At 41.4% G+C, this 25,824-nt stretch overlaps 1 protein-coding gene across 4 annotated transcripts in view; it reads right to left on the bottom strand.

Annotated features, from left to right (window-relative positions):
* Positions 1–25,824, bottom strand: part of LOC138261322 (uncharacterized) — an 888,401-nt gene that overhangs the window by 626,720 nt on the left and 235,857 nt on the right. For all 4 annotated transcript variants that reach the window (XR_011199068.1, XM_069210158.1, XM_069210160.1 and 1 more), the window contains 2 exons: positions 21,416–21,519; positions 7,083–7,248 (listed from right to left, as the gene is read on the bottom strand). Coding sequence is in view for 3 of the 4 variants with exons in the window: in XM_069210158.1 (XP_069066259.1) it covers positions 7,083–7,248; positions 21,416–21,519 (270 nt within the window). In the remaining variant the exon portion in view is untranslated. The remainder of the gene's footprint in view (positions 1–7,082; positions 7,249–21,415; positions 21,520–25,824) is intronic.

Below are 25,824 nucleotides of genomic sequence, written 5' to 3'. Positions count from 1 at the left end.
AAAATAAAACGTTGCTGCACATTAAATCACCAAATAAATGTGCATTAAAATAATTAATGTAAATGTTTTCATTTAACAGTAATTTGTAAACAATAATTTAAAATATTTCCCACTTTCACTAACATTTTTATTTTTAATCACTATGTAGTAGATTTTTCTTAAAAAACTGTTGTTTATTTGTAATTAATTGTATTAATAAATTGTAAAATAATATCATAAATAATTTTATTGAAGGTATTTTCACACTATATGGAGGGTTATTTTGTTGTCCTGTCTGTATTGTTTGTTATGAAGGTGTGTTCCATGAGCTATGAGTGTTGCTTGACTTACTCCAAGATGAGCAGGTCTGAATTTGAGACTGTTCGACACCTTTAGGACTCCAGTGAGTTTAGAAGTGTAGATGGTCAATAGCAATGTCCTTACTCTTTTGCGGGTGTGTCTTAGTTTTGGTATGTTCCTCCATATGTCTCTGTAGATTTCCACCACTTTGATGGGGATCTCTGCTCAAAAAAGATAGAAGAGGAAGAAGTACAGGAGGAGACTCAGGACTCCGGCCGTAGGTTAATAAATGGCATTTTGAAGTATGTGGGTAGCACTACTGTAGTACTATTTTACATACTCCAAAATTCAATTTGTGAGTAGACCCCTAACAATAAATTATGACTTTTTCTGGCCTTTTGTTCGAAAGCAAACATTGGCATATTGGTGAACACTGTGAACCGGTCTCTAAATATTTTGGCTGGCAGTTAACTGTAAGGAATTCTAGTGTGGTGTGATCTTGAAGTCTGTGATCTAGCCACTGGTACTCAAGCCCTTCATAACATATTTTATCCTCCTTTTGGCTGATATAGGAAGTTGGCTCTGTCTGCACTATTTCAAAGTAAGGAAAAGTATGCACAGAGTCCAAGGGTTCCCCTTAGAGGTAAGATAGTGGCAAAAAGAGATAATACTAATGCTCTATTTTGTGGTAGTGTGGTCGAGCAGTAGGCTTATCAAAGGAGTAGTGTTAAGCATTTGTTGTACATACACAAGCAATAAATGAGGAACACACACTCAAAGACAATTCCAGGCCAATAGGTTTTTGTATAGAAAAATATATTTTCTTAGTTGATTTTAAGAACCACAGGTTCAAATTTTACATGGAATATCTCAATTGAAAGGAATTGCAGGTAAGTACTTTAGGAACTTTGAATAATCACAATAACATTTATACTTTTCAAATAAAACACATATAGCTATTTTAAAACTAAACACAGTGCAATTTTCACAGTTCCCAGGGGAGGTAAGTAATTGTTAGTTCTTGCAGGTAAGTAAACTACCTACGGGGTTCAAGTTTGGGTCCAAGGTAGCCCACCGTTGGGGGTTCAGAGCAACCCCAAAGTTACCACACCAGCAGCTCAGGACCGGTCAGGTGCAGAGTTCAAAGTGGTGCCCAAAACGCATAGGCTTCAATGGAGAAGGGGTGCCCCGGTTCCAGTCTGCCAGCAGGTAAGTACCCACGTCTTCGGAGGGCAGACCAGGGGGGTTTTGTAGGGCACCGGGGGGGACACAAGTTAGCACAGAAAGTACACCCTCAGCAGCACGGGGGCGGGCGGGTGCAGTGTGCAAACACACGTCAGGTTTTCAATTGGAATCAATGGGAGACCAAGGGGTCTCTTCAGCGATGCAGGCAGGCAAGGGGGGGGGCTCCTCGGGGTAGCCACCACCTGGGCAAGGGAGAGGGCCTCCTGGGGGTCACTCCTGCACTGGAGTTCTGATCTTTCAGGTCCTGGGGGCTGCGGGTGCAGGGTCTTTTCCAGGCGTCGGGATCTGGGAGTCAGGCAGTCGCGGTCAGGGGGAGCCTCGGGATTCCCTCTGCAGGTGTCGCTGTGGGGGCTCAGGGGGGGCAACTCTGGCTACTCACGGTCTCGTAGTCGCCAGGGAGTCCTCCCTGAAGTGTTTGTTCTCCACAAGTCGGGCCGGGGGCGTTGGGTGCAGAGTTGCAAGTCTCACGCTTCTGGGGGGAAATGCAGTTGTCTTTAAGTTGCTTCTTTGGAAACAAAGTTGCAGTCTTGGGTGAACAGGGCCGCTGTTCTCAGGGGTTTCTTGGTCCTTTTAGAGCAAGGCAGTCCTCTGAGGATTCAGAGGTCGCTGGTCCTGGGGAAAGCGTCGCTGGAGCAGTTTCTTCAGAAGGGGGGGAGACAGGCCGGTAGAGCTGGGGCCAAAGCAGTTGGTGTCTCCGTCTTCTCTGCAGGGTTTTTCAGCTCAGCAGTCCTCTTCTTCTTAGGTTGCAGGAATCTGTTTACCTAGGTTCTGGGAGCCCCTAAATACTCGATTTAGGGATGTGTTTAGGTCTGGGAGGGCAGTAACCAATGGCTACTGTCCTTGAGGGTGGCTACACCCTCTTTGTGCCTCCTCCCTGAGGGCAGGGGGGCACATCCCTATTCCTATTGGGGGAATCCTCCAAAATCAAGATGGAGGATTTCTAAAACTCAGAGTCACCTCAGCTCAGGACACCTTAGGGGCTGTCCTGACCGGCCAGTGACTCCTCCTTGTTTTTCTCATTATCTCCCCTGGACTTGCCGCCTAAAAGTGGGGGCTGTGTCCAGGGGGCGGGCATCTCCACTAGCTGGAGTGCCCTGGGGCATTGTAACACGAAGCCTGAGCCTTTGAGGCTCACTGCTAGGTGTTACAGTTCCTGCAGGGGGGAGGTGTGAAGCACCTCCACCCAGAGCAGGCTTTTGTTTCTGTCCTCAGAGAGCACAAAGGCTCTCACCACATGGGGTCCGAAACTCGTCTCTCAGCAGCAGGCTGGCACAGACCAGTCAGTCCTGCACTGAACAATTGGGTAAAATACAGGGGGCATCTCTAAGATGCACTCTGTGTGCATTTTTTAATAAATCCAACACTGGCATCAGTGTGGGTTTATTATTCTGAGAAGTTTGATACTAAACTTCCCAGTATTCAGTGTAGCCATTATGGAGCTGTGGAGTTCGTTTTTGACAGACTCCCAGACCATATACTCTTATGGCTACCCTGCACTTACAATGTCTAAGGTTTTGCGTAGACACTGTAGGGGCATAGTGCTCATGCACCTATGCCCTCACCTGTGGTATAGAGCACCTTGCCTTAGGGCTGTAAGGCCTGCTAGAGGGGTGACTTACCTATGCCACAGGCAGTGTGAGCTTGGCATGGCACCCTGAGGGGAGTGCCATGTCGACTTAGTCATTTTCTCCCCACCAGCACACACAAGCTGGCAAGCAGTGTGTCTGTGCTGAGTGAGGGGTCCCTATGGTGGCATAAGACATGCTGCAGCCCTTATATACCTTCCCTGGCATCAGGGTCCTTGGTACCAGGGGTACCAGTTACAAGGGACTTACCTGGGTGCCAGGGTTGTGCCAAATGTGGAAACAATGGTACATTTTGGGTGAAAGAACACTGGTGCTGGGTCCTGGTTAGCAGGGTCCCAGCACACTTCTCAGTCAAGTCAGCATCAGTATCAGGCACAAAGTGTGGGGTAACTGCAACAGGGAGCCATTTCCTTACAGCTGAGCATAATTTGTATCACAAATAATAAATGGAAGGGACCAAAGTTGTTCTCGGGATCCCACTGCAAGTGCAGCCTATTGCCTGGGTTGCCAAATGCTATGCTGCCTTGTCTTGATTCCACCTCACACTTCTTTTTCCCACCTCTCTACACTCAAGTCTTGTTATGTCATTCCTGCAAGTTTTAATTCATTCCTGCTTTGTCACTGCTTTCCTTTCTCTTCCTCCTTCTTTCTCCAATTTCTCACTGTCTCTTGCTCAATTTGAATGATGAAAAATATGTCCTGGTCCCCAGAAATGAATGCTGGTGCAGATCACCTGCACAGGCCAGTAACAATTTAAGCACTGCCATTTGGAATTGAATAATGCCTTTCTAGCATAATTCAAATGTGACTGTGTCAGTCAGGTTCATCTTTGTAGTAAAACTATGACTGTTACCTTCCAGTAGTGATCAGTTTTGGTAGCTCTCTTTAGCATACTCTAAGTACCAGGCATATATATCTAACAGAGGTGAGCAAGTCCTTTGTCACTTTCAGGTGTGATTATACAGACCTCTTACAAACATGCTGCTCTGCAGCAGCTCTGGAGCTTCTTTTTTATTTATTAGATGTTGCCTACCAAACTGCACATGTGCTGTCTGTTGCTAAACATATTGTCAGGTTACAGAGGGCTTAGACCGACCCATTGCTAACAATTGGTGGCTGTATCAGCACTGTCATTTGCTTGGTTCTTATTACTTATCTTCTGTGAGCTTTACTTCCTCCTCTTGTACTTGCTGCCTGCCAGAGTACTTTGGCCTTCTCCTGCTCACGTTTTGGAAGCTGATTTTTCTTTCTGTTTAAGTACTCCATAATTGTGCGTGTGATCTTGGACTATCTTCATCATGCTTTTTAATCTCCCCGCATTCCATTTTGCTCTCTCTCACCCGTGTGTTCTTTCCCAAACCTGTGCTCTCATGATGCCCTCCCTCTCTTGCCTGTGAGGTCTATACCCCCGTGTCACTTGCTTTTCACCCAAATACTTGTGTCCTCATCCTCGCTCGTGTTGCCTTACCTCGTCCGTGTGCTGTACAACTCATGTTGCTCTTGTTCATCAGCATGCCTCTGTCCCATACCTCCATGATGCTCTCCTTTGTCCCAGTGCTTATTTTTGAGGGCCGGGGCTTACTCTTTCTACCTCGAGCATTTGTTGCGAGCAAAAGACACATTTGGTGAAGACGGAGGAAGGGAAAATCGAAAAAGCGTCACAAAGGAAGGAAGTAGAAATCTGCAAGAGTGAGCTGAAGGGGTAGGGAGTGGCTTTATAGGGATTGAAGAGGCCCGAGATGGCTTCAGGATTATGGCGCCTCAGTATTCCATGTTCACACATTTAATTGCAGCAGCCGCATGTTTAGGAGGAGGGCTTTGGGCACCGTCACCTTTTTAGTTACAAATTAAGCACTGCTTTGTCCCCATGCTTCTGTGCCCTGCACTCTTCTCCATGCTGCTCTCTGCTCTCGTTCTTTCGTGTACGTCTCCTCTTGCTCCATGTTGCTGCCCCCACACCACCTGACCCAGTACTCAGACACCTGACACCATTTATTTTTTAAAGTACAATGACGCAGCTGCTGCATCTTTTTGTAGGTGTGACCACGTGTGTTTAATACAAGTGCCTGCCTACAAAATGACAGCCCAGCTACTGTGTTGTGTTTAGTTTTTTAATCTTTTTTAAAATCTTTCCTTCATCCTGCAATGCAACTGCTTTGATGTGCATCGTGAAGAAAAGACATTGGCGGTGCCCTGAAGTAAGAGGTATTGGCTTTACCAATGCTTGTTTTATTAATTACTTTTGTAGCTTCGCGGAGCAAGGACCAGGCCGTGAAGTTTGTCAGAGTGCTCTGCAGGCTATTGGCAAAGCTCCTATCCAATCACATGATAGGGAGGACTGCAGCGGAGTGTCTGTGAGCCGTGAATGTTTGAAGGAGGAAGCCGAACACTTTAATTGACCAGTATTTTTAAAACCGTGCTACAGCTTTACATTCACCTTTTAACTTCTTGATGCATAAATAGTCATTCGTTTTTGAGACAAAAGTGAATAAAATTTTCACGACTGGCAAATCCTGACCTCTGCCCTCGTATTCTCTAAATACTTCCCAGACAAGTCCTGACCTTCTGAGGGGCAAGGAAACAACTCCTGAATGGTTTTAGTACAATATGACCATTTACAGACGACTTACTCAAACCCACTGAGGCTGCTGTTTGGTAATTTCAGAAGCGAAAGTCTGACAAGAGGTTCAGTGTGCTGTGAAAGCTAGAGAGCGAAGAAAAAGGACATTGAGGAAGAAATTTGCCATTTTAGGGGCCCTCATTTCCTTTTCTGCCAACAGCGCAGAACAACGAAAGGAATATTCACTGTTGATGGCAGTAGGAACTGGAAACGCTATGAATAGAGCGGTTTCTGTAGTGCAAGAATTAAGCTTCAGTAGGAGTTTAAAAAATGAGGTAGCATCACTACTTGAGCTACATTGCAACACAGAACCCACTTTTGGGACAAGGCACTGCCCCTTGTGTTGTATAATAGTGGCATATCACAGAAAAATTGCAATGGTGCAAAACATACAGGTCAAATCGGTCAAAAACGGCATTTGCTCCAAACTAAAGTTTTGCATCTGGCACCAAAGAAGAAGCAAATCGATAGAACAGTTTAAGGTATGTCGTACAGTGAGCTTTAAATGTTTCACCAGCCTTATGTGTTCCCAAAAATATATGAAGAAAAATGCATACATGCAGCTCTAAATACAGTGACTCTTGCTTAGCCCCTCTTCATTTATTGGTCAGTCCAAGTGCCATTCACAGTTTGCTTTAGCCCACCACAGCATACACCGTGGGCCAATGGGTCACCCCACATCAGTACACTGTCTCTCTTCAATGTGAGAGACAGCATTTTGCATCTGCATATGTGCACAGCCGCCTAAAAATTAGTTGACAGTGCCGTGGCTGGGAGGCCATTGGCTGCTTTCTTTTCATGTTTTTATTTAATTTATTTTTGCAATACGTCAGTTTTCACTTACTTTGCATAAATATGCAGGCTATGTTAGATTGTGGCATTTTCTGTATTATTACTTTTACACTTCTAATGCTTATTATGCAAGTTTGCAAGAACAAAAAACATCCGTGCCAAGGCCAAACCTACTTGCTTTGCCAATGCTTGTTTTTACTAATTATACAACCGAAGTAGAAAAAAATACATTTCCTCACATTTCCAGTTTGAAAAACGTCAATGTATTTGAAGCACAATTAATCTGTTAAATTTTTTTATTCCATAGGTAGTAAAACCATGTACCAGCAGTAGGATCTTTTCTTGTAAAGGTAATTTAAGGATTATTATTTTGTGTCTAAAATCTCTTAAACTTTTAAAATGATTGATAGCTGAACTATACATGTGATATATAAAATTAACAATGTTGTTAACGAGAGAGTACTCATTCTTCTAAGAAGCAAAATAGGTAGACTTGTAAAATGAGTACTTGCACTTCTATATTTCCATTTCAAGCACTAGATAAGGGGGGTTCTACTTACTGTAAGGGAGCCAATCATTATAGCTGTGGGTTCAGGGACAAACGCCAGTGACCATAGGAAAGAATCAATTTTTTCCTCTTCTATGTCTTTGGACAGCAGAACGTCTTTCATGAGCAGTACGCATGCCTCCGTTCCACAGGATGGTAGCGCATCAACCAGCGGCTGCCTAAAAAACATACAGGGAGTGCAGAATTATTAGGCAAGTTGTATTTTTGAGGATTAATTTTATTATTGAACAACAACCATGTTCTCAATGAACCCAAAAAACTCATTAATATCAAAGCTGAATATTTTTGGAAGTAGTTTTTAGTTTGTTTTTAGTTTTAGCTATGTTAGGGGGATATCTGTGTGTGCAGGTGACTATTACTGTGCATAATTATTAGGCAACTTAACAAAAAACAAATATATACCCATTTCAATTATTTATTATTACCAGTGAAACCAATATAACATCTCAACATTCACAAATATACATTTCTGACATTCAAAAACAAAACAAAAACAAATCAGTGACCAATATAGCCACCTTTCTTTGCAAGGACACTCAAAAGCCTGCCATCCATGGATTCTGTCAGTGTTTTGATCTGTTCACCATCAACATTGCGTGCAGCAGCAACCACAGCCTCCCAGACACTGTTCAGAGAGGTGTACTGTTTTCCCTCCTTGTAAATCTCACATTTGATGATGGACCACAGGTTCTCAATGGGGTTCAGATCAGGTGAACAAGGAGGACATGTCATTAGATTTCCTTCTTTTATACCCTTTCTTGCCAGCCATGCTGTGGAGTACTTGGACGCGTGTGATGGAGCATTGTTCTGCATGAAAATCATGTTTTTCTTGAAGGATGCAGACTTCTTCCTGTACCACTGCTTGAAGAAGGTGTCTTCCAGGAACTGGCAGTAGGACTGGGAGTTGAGCTTGACTCCATCCTCAACCCGAAAAGGCCCCACAAGCTCATCTTTGATGATACCAGCCCAAACCAGTACTCCACCTCCACCTTGCTGGCGTCTGAGTCGGACTGGAGCTCTCTGCCCTTTACCAATCCAGCCACGGGCCCATCCATCTGGCCCATCAAGACTCACTCTCATTTCATCAGTCCATAAAACCTTAGAAAAATCAGTCTTGAGATATTTCTTGGCCCAGTCTTGACGTTTCAGCTTGTGTGTCTTGTTCAGTGGTGGTCGTCTTTCAGTCTTTCTTACCTTGGCCATGTCTCTGAGTATTGCACACCTTGTGCTTTTGGGCACTCCAGTGATGTTGCAGCTCTGAAATATGGCCAAACTGGTGGCAAGCGGCATCGTGGCAGCTGCACGCTTGACTTTTCTCAGTTCATGGGCAGTTATTTTGCGCCTTGGTTTTTCCACACGCTTCTTGCGACCCTGTTGACTATTTTGAATGAAACGCTTGATTGTTCGATGATCACGCTTCAGAAGCTTTGCAATTTTAAGAGTGCTGCATCCCTCTGCAAGATATCTCACTATTTTTGACTTTTCTGAGCCTGTCAAGTCCTTCTTTTGACCCATTTTGCCAAAGGAAAGGAAGTTGCCTAATAATTATGCACACCTGATATAGGGTGTTGATGTCATTAGACCACACCCCTTCTCATTACAGAGATGCACATCACCTAATATGCTTAATTGGTAGTAGGCTTTCGAGCCTATACAGCTTGGAGTAAGACAACATGCATAAAGAGGATGATGTGGTCAAAATACTCATTTGCCTAATAATTCTGCACTCCCTGTATAGAAAATACATCATAACAAGCATTTGCAATGCAATGGCTCTCACATTTGCTCGAGTTAGAAATATTAGCATTGTAACCCCCTAACCAGACTTTTCTTGCCACATAAATTGAAAATGAAAACTAATACAGTTTACATAAGCGAGCCGATTCAAAACTCCACGCCATCAGCATGAAGAAGACACACAAAAGGAAAAAGAAGTTTGCTTGCAGTCAAACGTATCAACAAAGTGCAATTAGCCATGTAACAGGGTCGATGTCCAAGGCGGAAACCAAACTGCCCCAAGGAGGGACAAACGTAAAGCATTTACCAACGAAAACAAAGGATTTTTGAAGGGCAAACCCATGAACCAGTGAAAGTGAGGGCGTGCGGTGGGCGTGCTTAAAAGCCCAGATACATACCAACCCGTCGGAAAAGAAGCCCTTGTGCGCTGCTATGCTGAAGAACATGATCAGCTCTATTTTCTGTATGATTTGCTGACTCGTCTAGTATTAGGCAATTTTTAACCTTCCAAAATTTATGCAAACACTTGTTCACAGTTTGAGATAAAGGCAAGCAGTTTGGAATATCAAACGCAAGAGCAAAGCTTCCGAAATGCAAGGAAAGACAGCCAATCAAGGGTGCCACTTAGAAGTTGCACGTTTGCAAACATCCAAATACTTTATGAGGAATGCTCAAGGTGAAAAAAATATATTTTACTTACTGTGTTAAAGCGTCATGCATGGTTCCTGCTCAGACACACTTGAGATACTTAGACACACACAAGGAAAATGCCAGGTGCAGATATAGGGAAGGTTTGAATGAAGTATCATTAATTAACTTTCATCTTTTTGTTTCTGCATCCCATGTATCATATACAATTCCAAATATAAAGGCAGAGAGCCTACTAGATACCAGGGATTAGTTGTTTTTTTATGTGTAGGGGAGGGGACTGCCGAGCATGGGCATGCCCCCACCCCCACAAGCAAAACAGTCTTCCGCCCCCTGAGAGAGCTGATGGGGCAAATACCACCAACTACCCCCCAGGGGAGCAGAAAGCTCTCTAGACACCAGGGATTGCTTTTTGTGTTTTTTTTTTTGTATCAGTGGGGGCTGGCCGGCACCCGAAAAAAAGTTAAACAGTCTATAAAGACAGAGGAAACTATTTTTTTTTCTTTTGGTTTAGAATGATAGGCATGCATAAAATGTTAGGCTTTTTCAAAGGTGCTCAAGATATTTTGAATGAGAATTGAGCAGGGTTACAATTGTGCCTTGTTTGCTATGGTGCTCGTTATACCACCTTGGTCCTGTAAAATCATAACTCTCAATTTTTGCATCACTTGTAGCCATAGAAACCACAGAGTTCTAGAATTTCCTTTTTGGCAGAGTACTCATTAGACTGGGAGCCATTAGTCTGACAGCAAATTATTTTCATTAAAACTCTAAGGGTGTGAGAAGTTGCAACGGTTTTAAACCACACTTTTGTGACCTTTTACAACTTAACAAACGTTTGTAAAGTTTTTATAAAACAGTAGAAGAAGATGACATTCATTAAAGTAACTTTGTGGAAGACAAATTTCTGCAAACACTCTGCTTGCAGTGGTGGAATTCTTCTTCAAAATGCTTTCACAAGAAAACTGTGTCACAAAAAACTTTGATTAACGGAGACTTTATCCCACAGGCTAAGGGAGACACAAAGTGAAAACTTAGCAAACTTTTTACACCTGTGCAAAGTTGATAAACTTTGTCAAACTTCAGGGACAAAATTTAGGAATTCTCAAGCTCGAATCAATACACTCCAAAAGCATGAGATACAGATTTTCCATGACACTGTTCTGAACTGGAAGTGCTTGTTGGCAGATTTTAGCCAATGAAAATCAGAAAAAGGTCCATGATGGCGCATGTCACTTTTTCTATTTCATGTACATTACTGACATATGCACTGTTTGCAATAACAATCAGACACAAATGAAGTCAACATCTCTAGGCAACCAATCATGAAACATCAATTTGACAAGCAGTGGTGAAGTCAACAGGTCTGACATTAACCCCTTCGGTGCTAGGCCTTTTCACCCCCTGTGCTAAGCCTTTTTATATTTGTGATAGTTCACTCTTAGGCCCCCATAACGTTTGTCCACATTACCTAACCACAACAAATGTGTGTCCTTTTTTCAAACATCGTAGGGATTCTGAAGGTACCCAAGGTTTGTTGATTCCCCTGGATGGGACCAAGAAATGAGCCAAAATATAGCTAAATTTAGTTTTTTTTCTGGGAAAATGTGAAAAATTGCTGCAGAAGAAAGTGTCTGTTTATTCCTGCAAATGACATCAACAAAAGGTTTGCAGTGCTAAAGTCACCATCTTCCCAGCTTTCAGGAAGAGATAGACTTTATTCAGTAAACCAAATGTTCTATCACGGTTTTGGCATTTTACTGTCAGACAGCCCATTTTCCCTATTGTTTGTGCTTTCAACCTCCTTCCAGTTTGTGGTGAAAACTAGTAAGAAAACCATGATGGATCCCAGTGAGCTACACATTTTCGAAAACTAGACAAAATTCTTAATTCAACAAGGGGTTATTTGTGTAGATCCATCAAGGTTTTCTCAAAGAAACCAAAATAATATTGAAAATTAGTAGGAAAAAACAGGCATTTGTGATAACTCTTTCATTTGTAACTTCACATCATGTTGGCTGATTCACAAAAGCTATATACCATTCCATTTGCTAAACCATTCTGGTTGTGAGTATATATAGGGCTTGTGGGTTTTGTAAGAACTCAGGGTACCCAGAGCCAATGACTGATCTGCACCTTGCAATGGTTTTTCATTGAGTACGGGTATAGACCAATTTATGTAAATAACATGTAAATAGTGAAAAGTAGGTATCAGGTGACCTATGTATTTCTGAAATGGAAACAAGAATGGAATTTAAAAGCAGTGGTTATTTGCACATGTCTAAATTTGCGGGTACTCAGACTAGCATGTGAATTAAAGGGTAGTTCTCAAAGTTACTTCTTTCTTACACATTGTCTTACATTTGGAGGGTGCAAATGGGGAGAAATTTAATTGGTAAAAACACTTGTTCTACTATTCTGTGTTCCCCTGAGTCTTCTAAGAAAAATTGTACCTCACTTGTGTAGGTATGCCCAGTGCCCGCGACAGCAAATTGCCCAAAACGCAAAAAGGATAAATCCAATTTTTCCTTGCAAAACGGACTCTTTTTTAGCAAAGTGGATAGCTGTGGTTTTTGGGCCCTACCTCAGCAGGAACCCAGGGAAACCTAGCAAACCTGTACATTTTTTAAAACTAGACACCTAGGGGAATCTAGAATAGGGTGACATATGTGGCTCTAACAAAGCTTTTTCCCAGGAATCCCTTGCAAACCTCAAACTTCGACTAAAGAAACACATTTTTCTCACAATCCTATGATGGAAAGTTCTGGAATCTGCACAGGGCCACAGACGTCCTTCCACCCAGTATTCTCCTAAATCTTTGGATGAAAATAGTACCTCACTTGTGTAGGAAGGCCTAGTGGCAGCAACAGGAAACGACTCAAGATGCAACATGGATACATCAAATTTATCCATGTAAAACTGATCCGTTTTTTGCAAAGTGGGTAGCTGTGGTTTTTGGGCTCTACCTCAGCCGGTATCTAGGGAAACCTGTATACTTGTAAAAACTAGACATCCAGGGGAATCCAGGGAGGGGTGAATTGTATGGATCCCATGAGTTTCTTTTACCCACAATGCCCTGCAAACCTCAAACCATGCCTGAAATCATGCATGTTCCTTACATTCTGTGATGTAAACTTACGGAATCCACAGAAATCCACAAAATTCCTACCACCCAGCATTGCCCCACTTGTGCATTTAAAAGTGCTGCACCACTTGTGTGGCTGGACCTAGTGCCAGTGACAGGAACTCATAAAACCAAGGGCAGTGGGAGCCCTTGTGTGGGCCATCCTACTGACATTGGTTGGATCCGTTCCTGTCACTGGCACTAGCCCAACCACACAAGTGGCACAGCATTCTTAGGTGGAGAAGTGGGGCAATGCTCGGTAGTTCAAATTTTGTGGATTCCTGGGGATTCTGAAAGTTTCCATCACAGAAATGTGAAGGAAAATGTTGTGTGTTTTTTGTCAAACTTTGAAGTTTGCAGGGCTTGTGTGTAAGAAAATGGTGTGGGATGGATGAGAAACACAACACCCAGGACCATTGCAAGTGGGATGATATTAGGAGTTAGCCAAACTCTCCTGTCCTAATCTGTAAAAACAACACCCATAAAAATAAAATATCCTTTTGCTTGTGATGAGCTCTTTAGTCTGCAGGGGAGCAGAAGGACCGTCTTCCAATTTTTAAGGCAGTGTGGACATGCCCATGCTGGGCAGCCCCAACCCCAACAAAAAAAATATTAATCCCTGGTGTCTGGGGGGGGCGCAGATGTGCTAATTGCCTGCAGATGTGCTAATTGCCCCCTGGTGACCCCCGGGGGGTGAGGGGGCAGAGAGACTGTTTTTCTTTTTTGGAGTGTGGAGGGCATGGCCATGCCCATTGTGGGCAGCACCCACCAATACATATAAAAAAAAAAAAAAAAGTAATCCCTGGTGTCTAGTGGGCTTTCTTCCCTCTTGGTGAGGCAGATGGAGGCAACTGTTGCCATCTGACCCCCTGGGGTGCAGAAAGACTGTTTCTTTTTCGGGAGGAGGTGGGGGCATGGCCATGCCCTTGCTGGACAGCTCCCACTGATACAAATAAAAAAAAAGTAATACCTGCTGTCTACTTGGTTTTTTGTCCCGTGGGAGGGGCAGATGGGCGTAATTGTCCCCATCTGCTCCCTTGGGGACAGAGAGACTGTTTTCCTTTTTGGGGAGGCGGGGGCATGGCCATACCTACGGTGGGCAGCCCTTACCCCTACAAATAAAAAATGTAATCCTTGTTGTCTAGTGGGCTTCCTACCCCATCCCCCCCCCCCGGGTGGGACAGATGTGGGTAATTGTCCCCATCTGCCCCCTCGGGGACAGAGAGACAGTTTCACTTTTTTTTGGGGTGGGGGCATGGCCATGCCTGTGCCAGCCAGCCCCCACTGATACTTAGAAAAAAGTAATCCTTGGTGCCTCGTGGGCTTTCTGCTCCCTTGGGAGGTTAGTTGGTGGTAATTGTCCCCATCAGCTCCCTCCGGTGGCAAAAAGACTGTTTTACTCGTGGGGGTATGCCCATGCACGGCAGCCCCTACCCCTACAAATAAAAAAAGTAATCCCTGGTATCTAGTGGCCTTTCTGACCCCCAGAGGGGCAGATGTGGGAATAGCCCCCATCTCTCCCCGGAGTGGCAGAAAGACTGTTTTCTTTTTTTTGGGGCATAGTCATGCCCATGCTGGGCAGCCTGTACCCCATATAAATAGTAAAAAAAGTGAGTAATCCCTGGTGTCTAGTGGTTTTCTGTCCACTCGGGGCAGATCAGCCTAAAAATAGGGCCAATGTGCCCTTGGGGTGGGGGGCAGAAAATGGCCAAAGTAATTCCCCCATTGTATGAAGCGGCCCTTGCATAAGGGGCAGCTCCCTGACGGAAAAAAAATTGTAGATGTCTACTGGGGTGGATCCCTGCTTGGGGTATATTCTCCTTGGGAGATCCCCAAGCAGGGATTCACTAGAGAGTGGTGCCATTAGAAAGGGGAGATTATCCCCTTTTCAACAGTACCTCTCCCATTTGCCTCAGGGGACTGATATAGCCCCCTGAGCACCGTGGCAGTAAAAGTGAAATGAGCCAATCAGCTCATTTCACTTTCGTTTTCACTGAAATTACATCAGGCGCCATGTGTGCTGATCATCATTTCAGTGAAAACTAAAAACCAAATCCCTCTGATGTAAACAGCTAAGGATTCGTTGGTCACGTGCAGAGAACATAACAGTTACGTCCTCAGCACATGGCCACTGTGGCTGAGGACGTAACCATTACGTCTTCAACACGGAATGGGTTAATGTGGCAATGCATGTAAACACAGACATTTGTCAATGTTGTTTATATGCACTTATCACACTAAAGCATGCCCTATAGATTTACCAATGCTGAGAAAAGATAGCACAAAGGGACTGTGTCTGTATAAAAGGCATAATGAAGATAAAGAACAGAATGTGCAAACAGTGTGATGACTAAGTGTGATTTTCAGATGTATAATAGTCCTTAGTGCATTTGAATGAAAACACTTCTTTGAAGGTGTGATGATACACTAAGTAGCCAACATCATGAAATGAGAGAGTAATTTTCCTCATGGTGGAACCAACATCCAGTTCATTTATATTTTTAAAAATTAACAATATGTCTCCACACAGCTACACTGCCAAGCCTCACCTAATAGTGGACTTTGAGACCATGGACTACATTTGCTTGAAAGTGTAACTGAGAGAACATTAGGTTGCATTATTTTAAGAAACTAATAACAAATATACACATTTCATACATAAAAATTAAGATCTTTCAAGCATACCATTAAAATCATTTCAAGCTTCCAAAATTCTAGGTGTGCCAACCCTGTTAAGAGCACTTGGTACAGTTCAACAACCATCAGAGGAAATATGATCTACTGGTCAAAAAGATTTACTATGCCTTCCCCTTTTGTCAGTTCAAATTAGGTTAACATTTCACTGTTTCTCTGTCATTTGGTAGAGTGTGGCCACAAAGGTAAATCAATGGACAGATATTCTAGGTTTTGACTTTTTTATTGCCACTGGGTTTGCACCACTAGTTTGCTGCAGATCTGATGCAAAATCCTTTGTGATATTTACAAAGCAAAGCAATTGATTATTTGTGCTGCTTTGTAAAAAAAAAAAAAAAGAAAAAAGAAACACAAAGCAGCACATTGCCCTGCCTTGCATTAATTTTTGTCAGGTAGGAGTTCCATGGGTGATGCCTGGGCATTCTAGTGCATCCACTGATGGATTTTGATGCACATCCTTAGCTACAAAAAATTGCAGATATGGGTTAGCACCGAAATGATGCACCTGCTTGAGACTGGCATAAGGGGAAGTTTTTTTTTTTTTTTTCCTTGTTAATTCCTTTTTGCATGTGTGCTGAATTCTGCAGCACCCACACAAAGATGAGATGAAATTGCCTAGAGCATAATTTTTGTGCAGCAATGTACCCCATCCACAATAAAAACTATCCTGACCTCAACGCAGACACCCTTGCTCTACAGCACATGGGTGCCTCTGTTGGCAATAGGTAGCCACAAGTGCTCCATCATATTCTGGTCTCTCCCGTTCATGAAACACAGCAACTTCACTTGCTGCTCTGTGTTGCATGAACTCTTTGAAAATATGCTCCTAAGTGTGATGACTTTTTGAAGATAGCGACTTCATGCCCAACAATCATTTATGTGTCTTTATCAAATATATGAGTATTTGGCTGTAGCACAACACTTGCAACACTTGATCAGATGCTTACCATTTGTCAGACTGTTTGCACATGCTATATGGTGCACCTTATGCATCAATAGTGGAGTAATGAACGAAAGAGTCCAACACCTTCAGCAGAATGGACCACATGAAATGAGCAAGAAAATTACAGAACAGAGATGAGAGATCAGGAAATACTTTCACAAATATGAAATTGGTGAGGCTTTGATTCAAGATCGATCAAACACTAATTCATTGCCAAGAATGAGTAGAGGTTAACTAGTAATTCTACATCATTGACCTCTGTCTCTTGCCACACATACTCTGAATTATGTTCTGTCCTTGAATGCTTCTGCTGCGTATTTACCACATACCTGCCTGTAGACATGCTTGATGTGATCAACAGCCATAAATCTGCTTCTGCACACCTCCTGGTTTTGAGACTCACCTTCACCAGGACACTTGCGTTTACTAGAAAAGTCTATAATATATTTCTCTTTGATGCACACAATTTCACCTTACAAGTTTAAAAAAGATGAGCTCTGCACTATACTTTCCCAGCACCATTTGACAAGATCTCCAGCTGGAACTCTTCAAATGTCTTTCCCCTCTCCTGTTCAGCACCTGTACACCTCTTTGGTGGGGTAGACCCTCATTATCTACTGACTTTCATAAGTCAATGTATATTATCAATATGATATTTTCAGAATCATTTAAAGTGTACATGGTTTGAAGGCGGACAATACCAGTGCATTCCTGGTCACAAGTGCAATCGGTGATCCTTGTTAACAGTACCTGGTATTAAGTATCACAAAAAGTGATTCTCTCCATGCTCCTTCATTAGCCAGGCTGCATTCCTGAGTTTCAGTAACTGAAAAAAACAGTGCATCTTTTGGAGTCCAGAAATCTTTGAAATCTATATTCTACCACAGACCTGTGTTGAAGCTTTGCTATTTGTGCAGATATTTGCTTAAATTGAAATGTCAAAGGATAGACAGAAATTGAAACTAAATAAAAACCAGCTACATCAATGGGTGTTATCTGTCAGCTATGCCTATTTAGCCATGAAAATGTCATGAGATCGTAATCCTGTGTGATTGAAAACGGTGCTAGAAAGCTGTTTTGGGAATATGTGATTGCTGCTCATTTGCTCTATTGAGCCTATCACAAAGTTCTTAAACATTGGCACAATGGGGGCAGTGGAACAAGAAGAATATGGGTGTCCCAAAGCCAAACTTTGGTAAAGTAGGAGAACTGAGAATACAATACAGCACGGCTTGCTTTAAGGACTGTGTTTTTGTCACTACAGCACTAAAAGGTGAATAGACCATGAGAGTGGGCACTGCCTTCGCCCCCCGGGGAAAATGTAATGTGTGTTGGGTTTCAGTTCACTTTTTTCTATCTCAGATGTATTGGCAGTTTTATGCCTGATTCTAAGGACTATCAATCTTGGCAAAAACTGAGAGCAGAGGAAGAATTAAAAAAAATTATTGCCCAAGAGTAAACTACTTGGACAAATGGGAAGGCTGGATTATGGCCCATGGGCCAGATGTACTAATGGTCCCAAACACTCCAATTTAGTGTTTGAGACAATTAATATGCTTTTTCTTAGTTACCAATCATATTTTAGGAGTCAGGAAAGTTTTGTTTGACTCCTAAAATAGGAATCTGAATCAATTCAAATTCAGTATCTGGAAGGGGTATGTTGTCAGCAACCCTTCCAAATACCAAATGGTGTATCAGTGTTTTGTAGCCGAAATCGGATCGCAAACATTGGTATTTTACCAATTCCTCAAAAGAGTTGGTTACCAATTCACTAAAGTCGAGGGGGTCTCTTTGCAACCCCTAGCTTTTGTGAATGTAAATAACGTTTGTTTAAGAGGTGGCAGTGATTCATAGGAAACATGTAAGGTTGTGTGGACAACAGTATTTGAACCAGCTTAAAGGAGTCCATTTAATCAACACATAAAAGATGAATGAAAGGCTAACAGGCCAGAAAGAAGCAGACCAAAATAACTAATGTTAGCAGTAAGTAGCTTGCATGCTGAGCTTGCTTGCATAGTACATTATCGTATGTCTTCAGCGTGCATTGCTGTGGTGCTTATTATGGAGACCCCAAATTGCCTCAAACAGAGGGAAATAAATAGAGAGAACATTGGTAATAATCCCTAAAGTCCTATCTATGTAATTCAACATTCGTGGGGCAATGTTTACTTATTTCAACAATAAATATAACTACTGTCCTTACATGCCCTGATCCTCAGTTATGTGTGGCTTATTGGACATGGTGTGTTCTCCAAGCCTGTCTGTGAAAATGCCCCACATAGCTCTTCATGGATGATCACTGCAACCCCGCCTCTGTTTAAGAACATGTTTTATCCTTCAGGTCTGACTACAGATTGCCCAAAACTTTTTATAACCTTTAATAATCATATGACCACGCCTCTTTTTTAACAGGATCTGTTACATATTGTGATACTCCAAATTAATTTGCAATAGGCAGGCGCTTATTTCCGTTTGGCCGATACTGGCAGCCACATCTCTGGTTCCACACGCGTAACAGTTTTTTATGGTTGATACTGCTAGCGCTTGCTCCTGCTCGATGTAAAACGAGGTGTGGATTTTTGCATTTTATTGTGAAAGTCCCTCATGTACAGAGCTTTGAAGGCAATGAGGTCTGATCCGAACCGTGGAAACCATGTAAAAACGATTAATGAAAAATAAATAAATAAACATATATATATAGAGAGAGAGAGAGCGAGAGAGAGGGCGAGAGAGAGAGAGAGAGAGAGAGAGAGGGGGCGAGAGAGAGAGAGAATCTCGGACAGGATGCAAGTGTTTGTGAGTGAATATCGAGGAAAAATATTAAAATAAAAATGGAGAGAGCACAGCCATTAGTGCCAGAAGTAGTGTGGGAGAGGGCTGTTCAGTAATAATTGACAGAAAGTAGGACTTAGAGTTACTGAAAAAAAGTATCTGAAATATTAGTGAAACAGCGTCCGTTTTTAGGGTTGAAAGCTAAACACTGGAAGCATCAGGTACAAATCAAGCAAATAACTCAGGTAGATTATTGCATGCCAGTTATATGTGCGTAGGAATGCACATAGGTCAGGGCGTAGGCTCGGTTCAGAAATGTGGAAAGACAGTTGAGGTCCAAGGCCCTGGCAAGAGCAATGCAGCGAGGCAGCATTTCAAAACTGACTATGCAGGCGTGTCAGGGGTTAGAGAAACCCCCCACATAGGCCTAATCCTCCATGAAACACCCTCTCACAGTAAGAGCTCATTCTTCGCAGAGGATCTGCAGGACTCGGGACAAGGCCTACAAAGGGAGCATCAAAGTGCAATGAGACCATTGTAAATCCTGTCAATCAAGCTTCTCTTTCTACATATGATGCTAATGAAGGACCAGTGCACGTCATTATCTAAACAGACACCGTTAGGCCTGCATTTGCATCAGAATGAGTGCAAGCACAGTCACTTGGCACTTAGCAAAAAGCTTCTTGAAAGTTTTGTGTGTGCTCTCAGGAGGTCAGGGCAGTTCGCTACAGGCTGTGAGCCACATAACCACGAGTCAGCACAACAGCGTCCGAGGTAGCATTCAAATGCACTGGCAGTCACAGCCACCTGTAACTGATGCATGCGCTCCTAAAGAGGGAGAAAGTAAAACCATGACATACTGAGCAAAACATAGATCATTTTGATAAAGAGCTTAAATTACAAGCACGCACGTCCACTCCGCAACAAAGGAATTTTTAAAGGGACGAAGTCCCCTTTACGATAAATTGACAGTTGCAGAGAAGCATTTTGCAGCTTTCTGATTAATAATTATAGTTTAAAAATATATATTTATATTAAAACTTGTTTACAGAGATCGTTGTGCTTGCTGCTCGTGTGTTGTAAGGACAGTACATTTTTACAATTTTATGGTTTCATTATCATGAAAAATAAAAATATTTTACGAAAATAACTTGTTTATTTAAGGCACAAATAGCAAGTAAGTCAAAGTGCCTGAGGACCAAGATCACACTAGTGTTATAAAGGCTATCTGTAGTCATTTAGCCTCACCTGCATGGTCACCATAGGCTGTTACCTTTTACTGGACCTTATTTTTGCTGGTAGTACTAGTCTTCTAACTGTGGCTCTGCTATTTAGAGCCACAGTGTGTGTTCTGTCCTTATACTGGTACTGTTAAAATTAGTTTCACCCAATTGGCTTATCTACCTTTCCAATACGGCTAATGTAGAAGGTGCAGAAAATGTATCAAAGGCATGGACGTTAAACGTCATATGTGGGCTGCAGTGTGTACTTAACACCACCTACTTAAATGACAAACATGTATGACAGCCAAGACCATCACTGTGCTCTCGTTGGGTTCGATTCTAAAATGTCTTCGCCCTGTAGGGAATATATATATATATATATATATATATATATATATATATATCACCCCTAAAGGGTCACAGTGCTTCTTCTGTCTTCCCTTATAAAAAGCAAATGTTTGGGTTATTGGCTTTGACAGTGTTTTAGGAAAAAACAGAAAATATATTTAAAATTAAAAAAGATGGGTGTTCTGTAGTGTGCTTGCATTGTGACATAACAACAAATAAAACAAAATATATGCACAACACAGTTGAAGACCTGGAAAGCATTTTCTAAAAGAAAAGTCCATTCAAAGACGTCCGACGTAGTCTATGCATGCATAGTGACATCACAAGTGCATGCCACAGTGGGTTTATTAGAATACACTATGATTTTATGCTTATATGCTGATTTTATGCTGATGAACAATTCATAGCTATCCAACATGTAACTATGGATCAGTACGCTTTAAATGAATTCAAGCAACGATTAGGAAATACATAAAAGTTTAAATATAATATAACAGCTGCTCTCTAGCACTAGAATGTGTGGATTTTCACAAATTTAAAAATTAAATATTTGCATTCAAAAACAATGGTGGCAAACCTTCGAAATTGCCAGCAGAAATCAACTGCATTAATCTGTGCTGCAAATACAAAAAATAGATATGTGCTACACTTTTCAAATCATAATGAGGGAGGGAGTTCTATATCTCTGAGAAGCAGTTGAAACAGACAACCTATCCAGTGACGGAAGTATATTCTTTTTCTAAGTAGACTCATCCAATATGAGGTTGAATGCCCTTCTGAGCCTACTTGTGTCCTTACAGTTCTGCAAAAAATGTGTCCAAGGATATTTTCCTTACCAATTGTCTCTGCATTTAAATGATGATCTTTGCCAGAGCGCCATCAATGCATCTGTGGTTAGGAGTCGCAGCTCAAACACCAATGATATGAAGAGGTCTGCAGTCTATGAGAAAAACATGGCACGTTGTGTTCAGACCACAAATAAGATGTGCGAAATAATACACTCAACTAATGGCAAGTATTGTGTTATTCAGGAGGTGAGATAGTGAAATGTAATTGATTTTTACAAGTAATCCTACATTTAGTCGGATCAATGTCACACACAGGACACTATCAGGAAAACTAGAAGGATCTAAAGGGAGAAGAACATGAGATGGAAACATTGGCATATAGAACAAATAAAAGTTGTTTGGCACATGACTGGCAGAAGAACAGACAATGACTCACAACTTGTTATACCAGCAGCAATATATTAATTTTCTTTAAAACACAAGGTCCATCGAAATTTGCCAGATCCACACAAGTCCATCAACCTTGTTTGTCAACAGTACATAATGCACTTTAAACTCTCCTAATATATTTACTGGATCAAAGGCCCAGGACACTGTCTTGACTTACTTTTCCCGGTTCTGAACATCAGGAGCTTTTCCATCATTCATCCCTTCAATGTCCATGACCCACCAAAATGTTACTAGCCGTAAGCTCTGGCAAACTGTTAAGTAGAATAAATCTTTTCTAACAATACATTAATTTTTAAGACCATATTGGATCTACAAAAATAAACATGTTGTAGTTCACTACTGGAAAACGTACCAAAAGTATTAATGGCATGAACTGAAGTTTGCATCTATTTTGACATGCTACATTTAATCTTGACAAAAAATAATGTAGCTGTGTTTGCACCATAATGGGATTATAGACGTTTCTTAATTTTTCATTTGGATTTTTTTTTTAAACATGCCCCAAAGGCATTAGAATGCCTTACATCAGACCGAGGCTGTATTACACAATTTTGTCTTTGGTCTTCTTCAGACATAATTCACCTTTGCCCGACTTTCACAGACTAGCGTCAATAGAGATGGATTGTCTTTTATTAGTTTGAAATCTTAAGGACTGGTTGACCTGAGGTAGCAAATGCATACACTGAATATGTTTCTTTTTGAAATATCAGCATTGTATCAAATAACATTTGTAGAGAATTAAAAAAACAGAAAAACTTGTAACATTTGATTAGAGGTGGAGAAGGTTAATCTTTTTGTGTAAAAGACCTGGGTATGACTTAAAAGCCTGCCTCCTTGTCTATGTGATGGACGTTCAGCCCAGTCAACTGTTCACTTTATGTCTTTTTGCACTTTGTATGTCATCCAGGTTGCGTTTCTTACGTCCTGTGCTGGCGAACCAGCATTTTATGTCTCATAAGGAGCGATTGTTCTGCCTGAAGAGTTTGCCGTCCTTAGAGATTTGTTTATCAGTGCTTAGCTATATAATTGCTGCTATGTCAATAAGGAAATTATATACTTTTTAAAACTGATTTGGTTTTATCCCGATAGAAACACAAGTTTTAGAAATGAAGTGCTGTATTTTTTTTAAACCATATAGGTAAATTGGTGCTTCTCATGGGGTTTTGATGTATGAAGTATTGAAGATATTTTATCGTTTGTATATGATTTTTAATTTTGCGTACCTTCATAGCCTAATTTCTAGGCTGAATAAAGTTATTTGACTGACTGAATTAAAAGGCATACATGTGCACATGCTCACGTCGGGAGGTAATACGACTTGAAAACAGAGTAAATATTTAATCCAATAAACTTTCCAGGGCCTGTATAATGTGAAGAACATAGTAACCTTCAGAATATGTTCATCTAGTTCTTGCAATGGATAGCAATGATAAATTGACTGAGTGCGGATTTCTGTAAGGTATACGTGAAATATGTATGCGCCCGTGATGAGGAATGAGTAAGGGAAATCCTCCCTGTTTCAAAATGTTTATTTTTTTATTTATTCATTCTTTGCTCTATAAATTAACCACAAATATTTGTATGTGACAAAAAAATGACAGGGGAAGAGGGAAAAGATGGGGAAAGAGAAAGAGGGACAGAGGGGCAGAGAAAGAAGCAAAAAAGGAAAAAGAGCAAAATAGGCAGTACAACAAGAGAAAGCTAAAAGACGGAAAAATTAGAAAGTACTAAAGATACACAGGGAAAGAGGGTGAGGGAGACGGTTCAGGCGAAGGGGATGACATGAGTGATACAAAAAGTTTGGTGTTCAAAAGGAGAAGATAGAGGCGAAAGAGCAAATTTGAAGGACAAACTAAGAAAGAGAAAAGGTGAAGAAATAAATACATATCATAAGTGCAAGAAATGATCTATGTACTACAAACATTGCCTTATGTAGTATAGTGATTAACCCGCCACAACATAAAACATAAAAAAATAAAAAACGATGGAGGTTGGTGCACTTAGCTATTTACTTGAGATGCATTGGAGGGTAAACATATTATGAATTAGTACTGTGAAAATAATACCCATATGCAGTTAAATTAAATATCCTTAAACCAACATGTTATGAGTTGTATGTATTGCTGTGTCTTTCTCAGACTATCCAAATCCACTACGCTGTTCTGTATTGTAGCACGGCATCCTAACATGTGACACTTATCCATGCAAAGATCTCTGTTAAGTAAAAATCTCCATGTCTGAACAAGGTATTGGTTGAATACAAGAGACTCAACACTATAATCTATATATCTCTCAACACCAATCATAACTTTCAATTAATTTCTATACCCACTTAGTGCTATACTTAGAGTTTGCACTTACCCACCTTTTACCTTCTGAATAACAACATTTTTATTTCTTCCAATTAAGGGAATTTCCTAATGAGTAAAATACTGTATTACCTCAAACCAATTTCTGGTATTTGAAAATGCCATAATTTGGAGGAAAGCTGACTACCAATAATGACTTGAGATTCCTGTGTATTGTATTGTGTTATTTACCCTCGATAAAGTTAGAGTAAATTAAGGCAGGCTTCTTCAAGCCGATTTGAGTAAATACAGAAAAGAAACGGGACGAATGTAACCCTTTGATTGACAACAAATTATTGTTATTACAGACTCAACTTTCGAGAGCTCTCTGATAATTTTATTTTCAACTCATACGTCGTCAATAAGAGTGGCCCGGTTTCACCCGGAGCAATTACTCCACTTGTAATTCTAAGTGTATCTGGGCCCAGATTTATCTGCTCTACCAGACCTGATCATTCCATTTTCAGAGACCTCGGACTCTGTCAAGAACTATAAGGGTTGCAGTCAATAGCACATTCCTGCCCATACCTGCAACGCAGTATAGGAGGAGCAGAAATTGAAGGTATGTTTATATTGGTAAGGACAGATTCACTACAATTTACTACACATATCTATACCATGACAAGATCAATATATATTCATATGTCTACGAACCATCATGATAATTAGGTAATTGATATTTAGGCTTTACAGGATTTTGGCCCCAACTATGATGCATTTCTGTTAAATCCTTCTTTGTTCACCTTAATGCCACACTCCCTGTTCCATTCATACATTTCTCTTTTTTACACTCTTTAGATTGATAATTTTGGTATCCACACCCTCCCTCACTTAGCATCATGCCGTTTCTCTGGTTGTACTCCATAGAAATGATTGCCATATTCAGTCATTTTGGCCAGTAGAAAGGCTCCACATTGTAATTATGGGTAGAGCTTCCCTATGTAACTCTCCCTGCAGGTGCCCCCTCACTTCTGAACCTAGCCTGAACCTTCCCAAGGCAATGATTAATTTGTAAAAGAGTAAGTGACTGGACCCTCGGTTTTGTTCAGATTCCCACAGCAAAGACTTAGGCATGCTGAAAACCAAGGCTGCATAGTCTTGATTCCACCTCATGCATCTCTAGTCCACTACCATCATCGCTGCCCCTTTATCTCACTCCTGCAGGTTCCAGATTTCGCCCTTTGTCATGGGTTTTCCGTCTTTCTCTCAGTCTTTTTATCTTCCTTGTGTGTTTTCCCCTTTGCTGCTCTGGGCTGTCTAAGTTTGATGAGGAAAAATAAGTGCTGGTCCCCGCAAATGAGTGCCTGTGGGCCCCACCTGTAACTACTGTCCAAGGCTACTGTAACAGTTAAGTTTTACTTTAGTCAGTGCCTCGATGTTGTTCATCTATGTTGAAAAGCTGTGGCTATGGACCTACCTCTTCCCACTGACTATACTATCAATTTTTAAATGATGTTGCAGACTTTTGTTCTGCTTTGAAACTCGGGCAAAGATAGGAAATCTAAAGGAAACGTAAAACAAAATACCATAATATGCCATAAATCAGGAAATGTGCACTTTTCAAACAAAAAACTACATAGCAGATTTGGACTGTCATTCCTCCTGCCTGTTGTGGATCTTGGAGATACTTTAGAGCAGTGGTTCCCAAACATTTTAGCA

The sequence above is a fragment of the Pleurodeles waltl genome, chromosome 10 (genome assembly GCF_031143425.1).
Source record: "Pleurodeles waltl isolate 20211129_DDA chromosome 10, aPleWal1.hap1.20221129, whole genome shotgun sequence".
Lineage (NCBI taxonomy): Eukaryota > Metazoa > Chordata > Amphibia > Caudata > Salamandridae > Pleurodeles > Pleurodeles waltl.
This window is presented reverse-complemented; position numbering and strand designations above follow the sequence as displayed.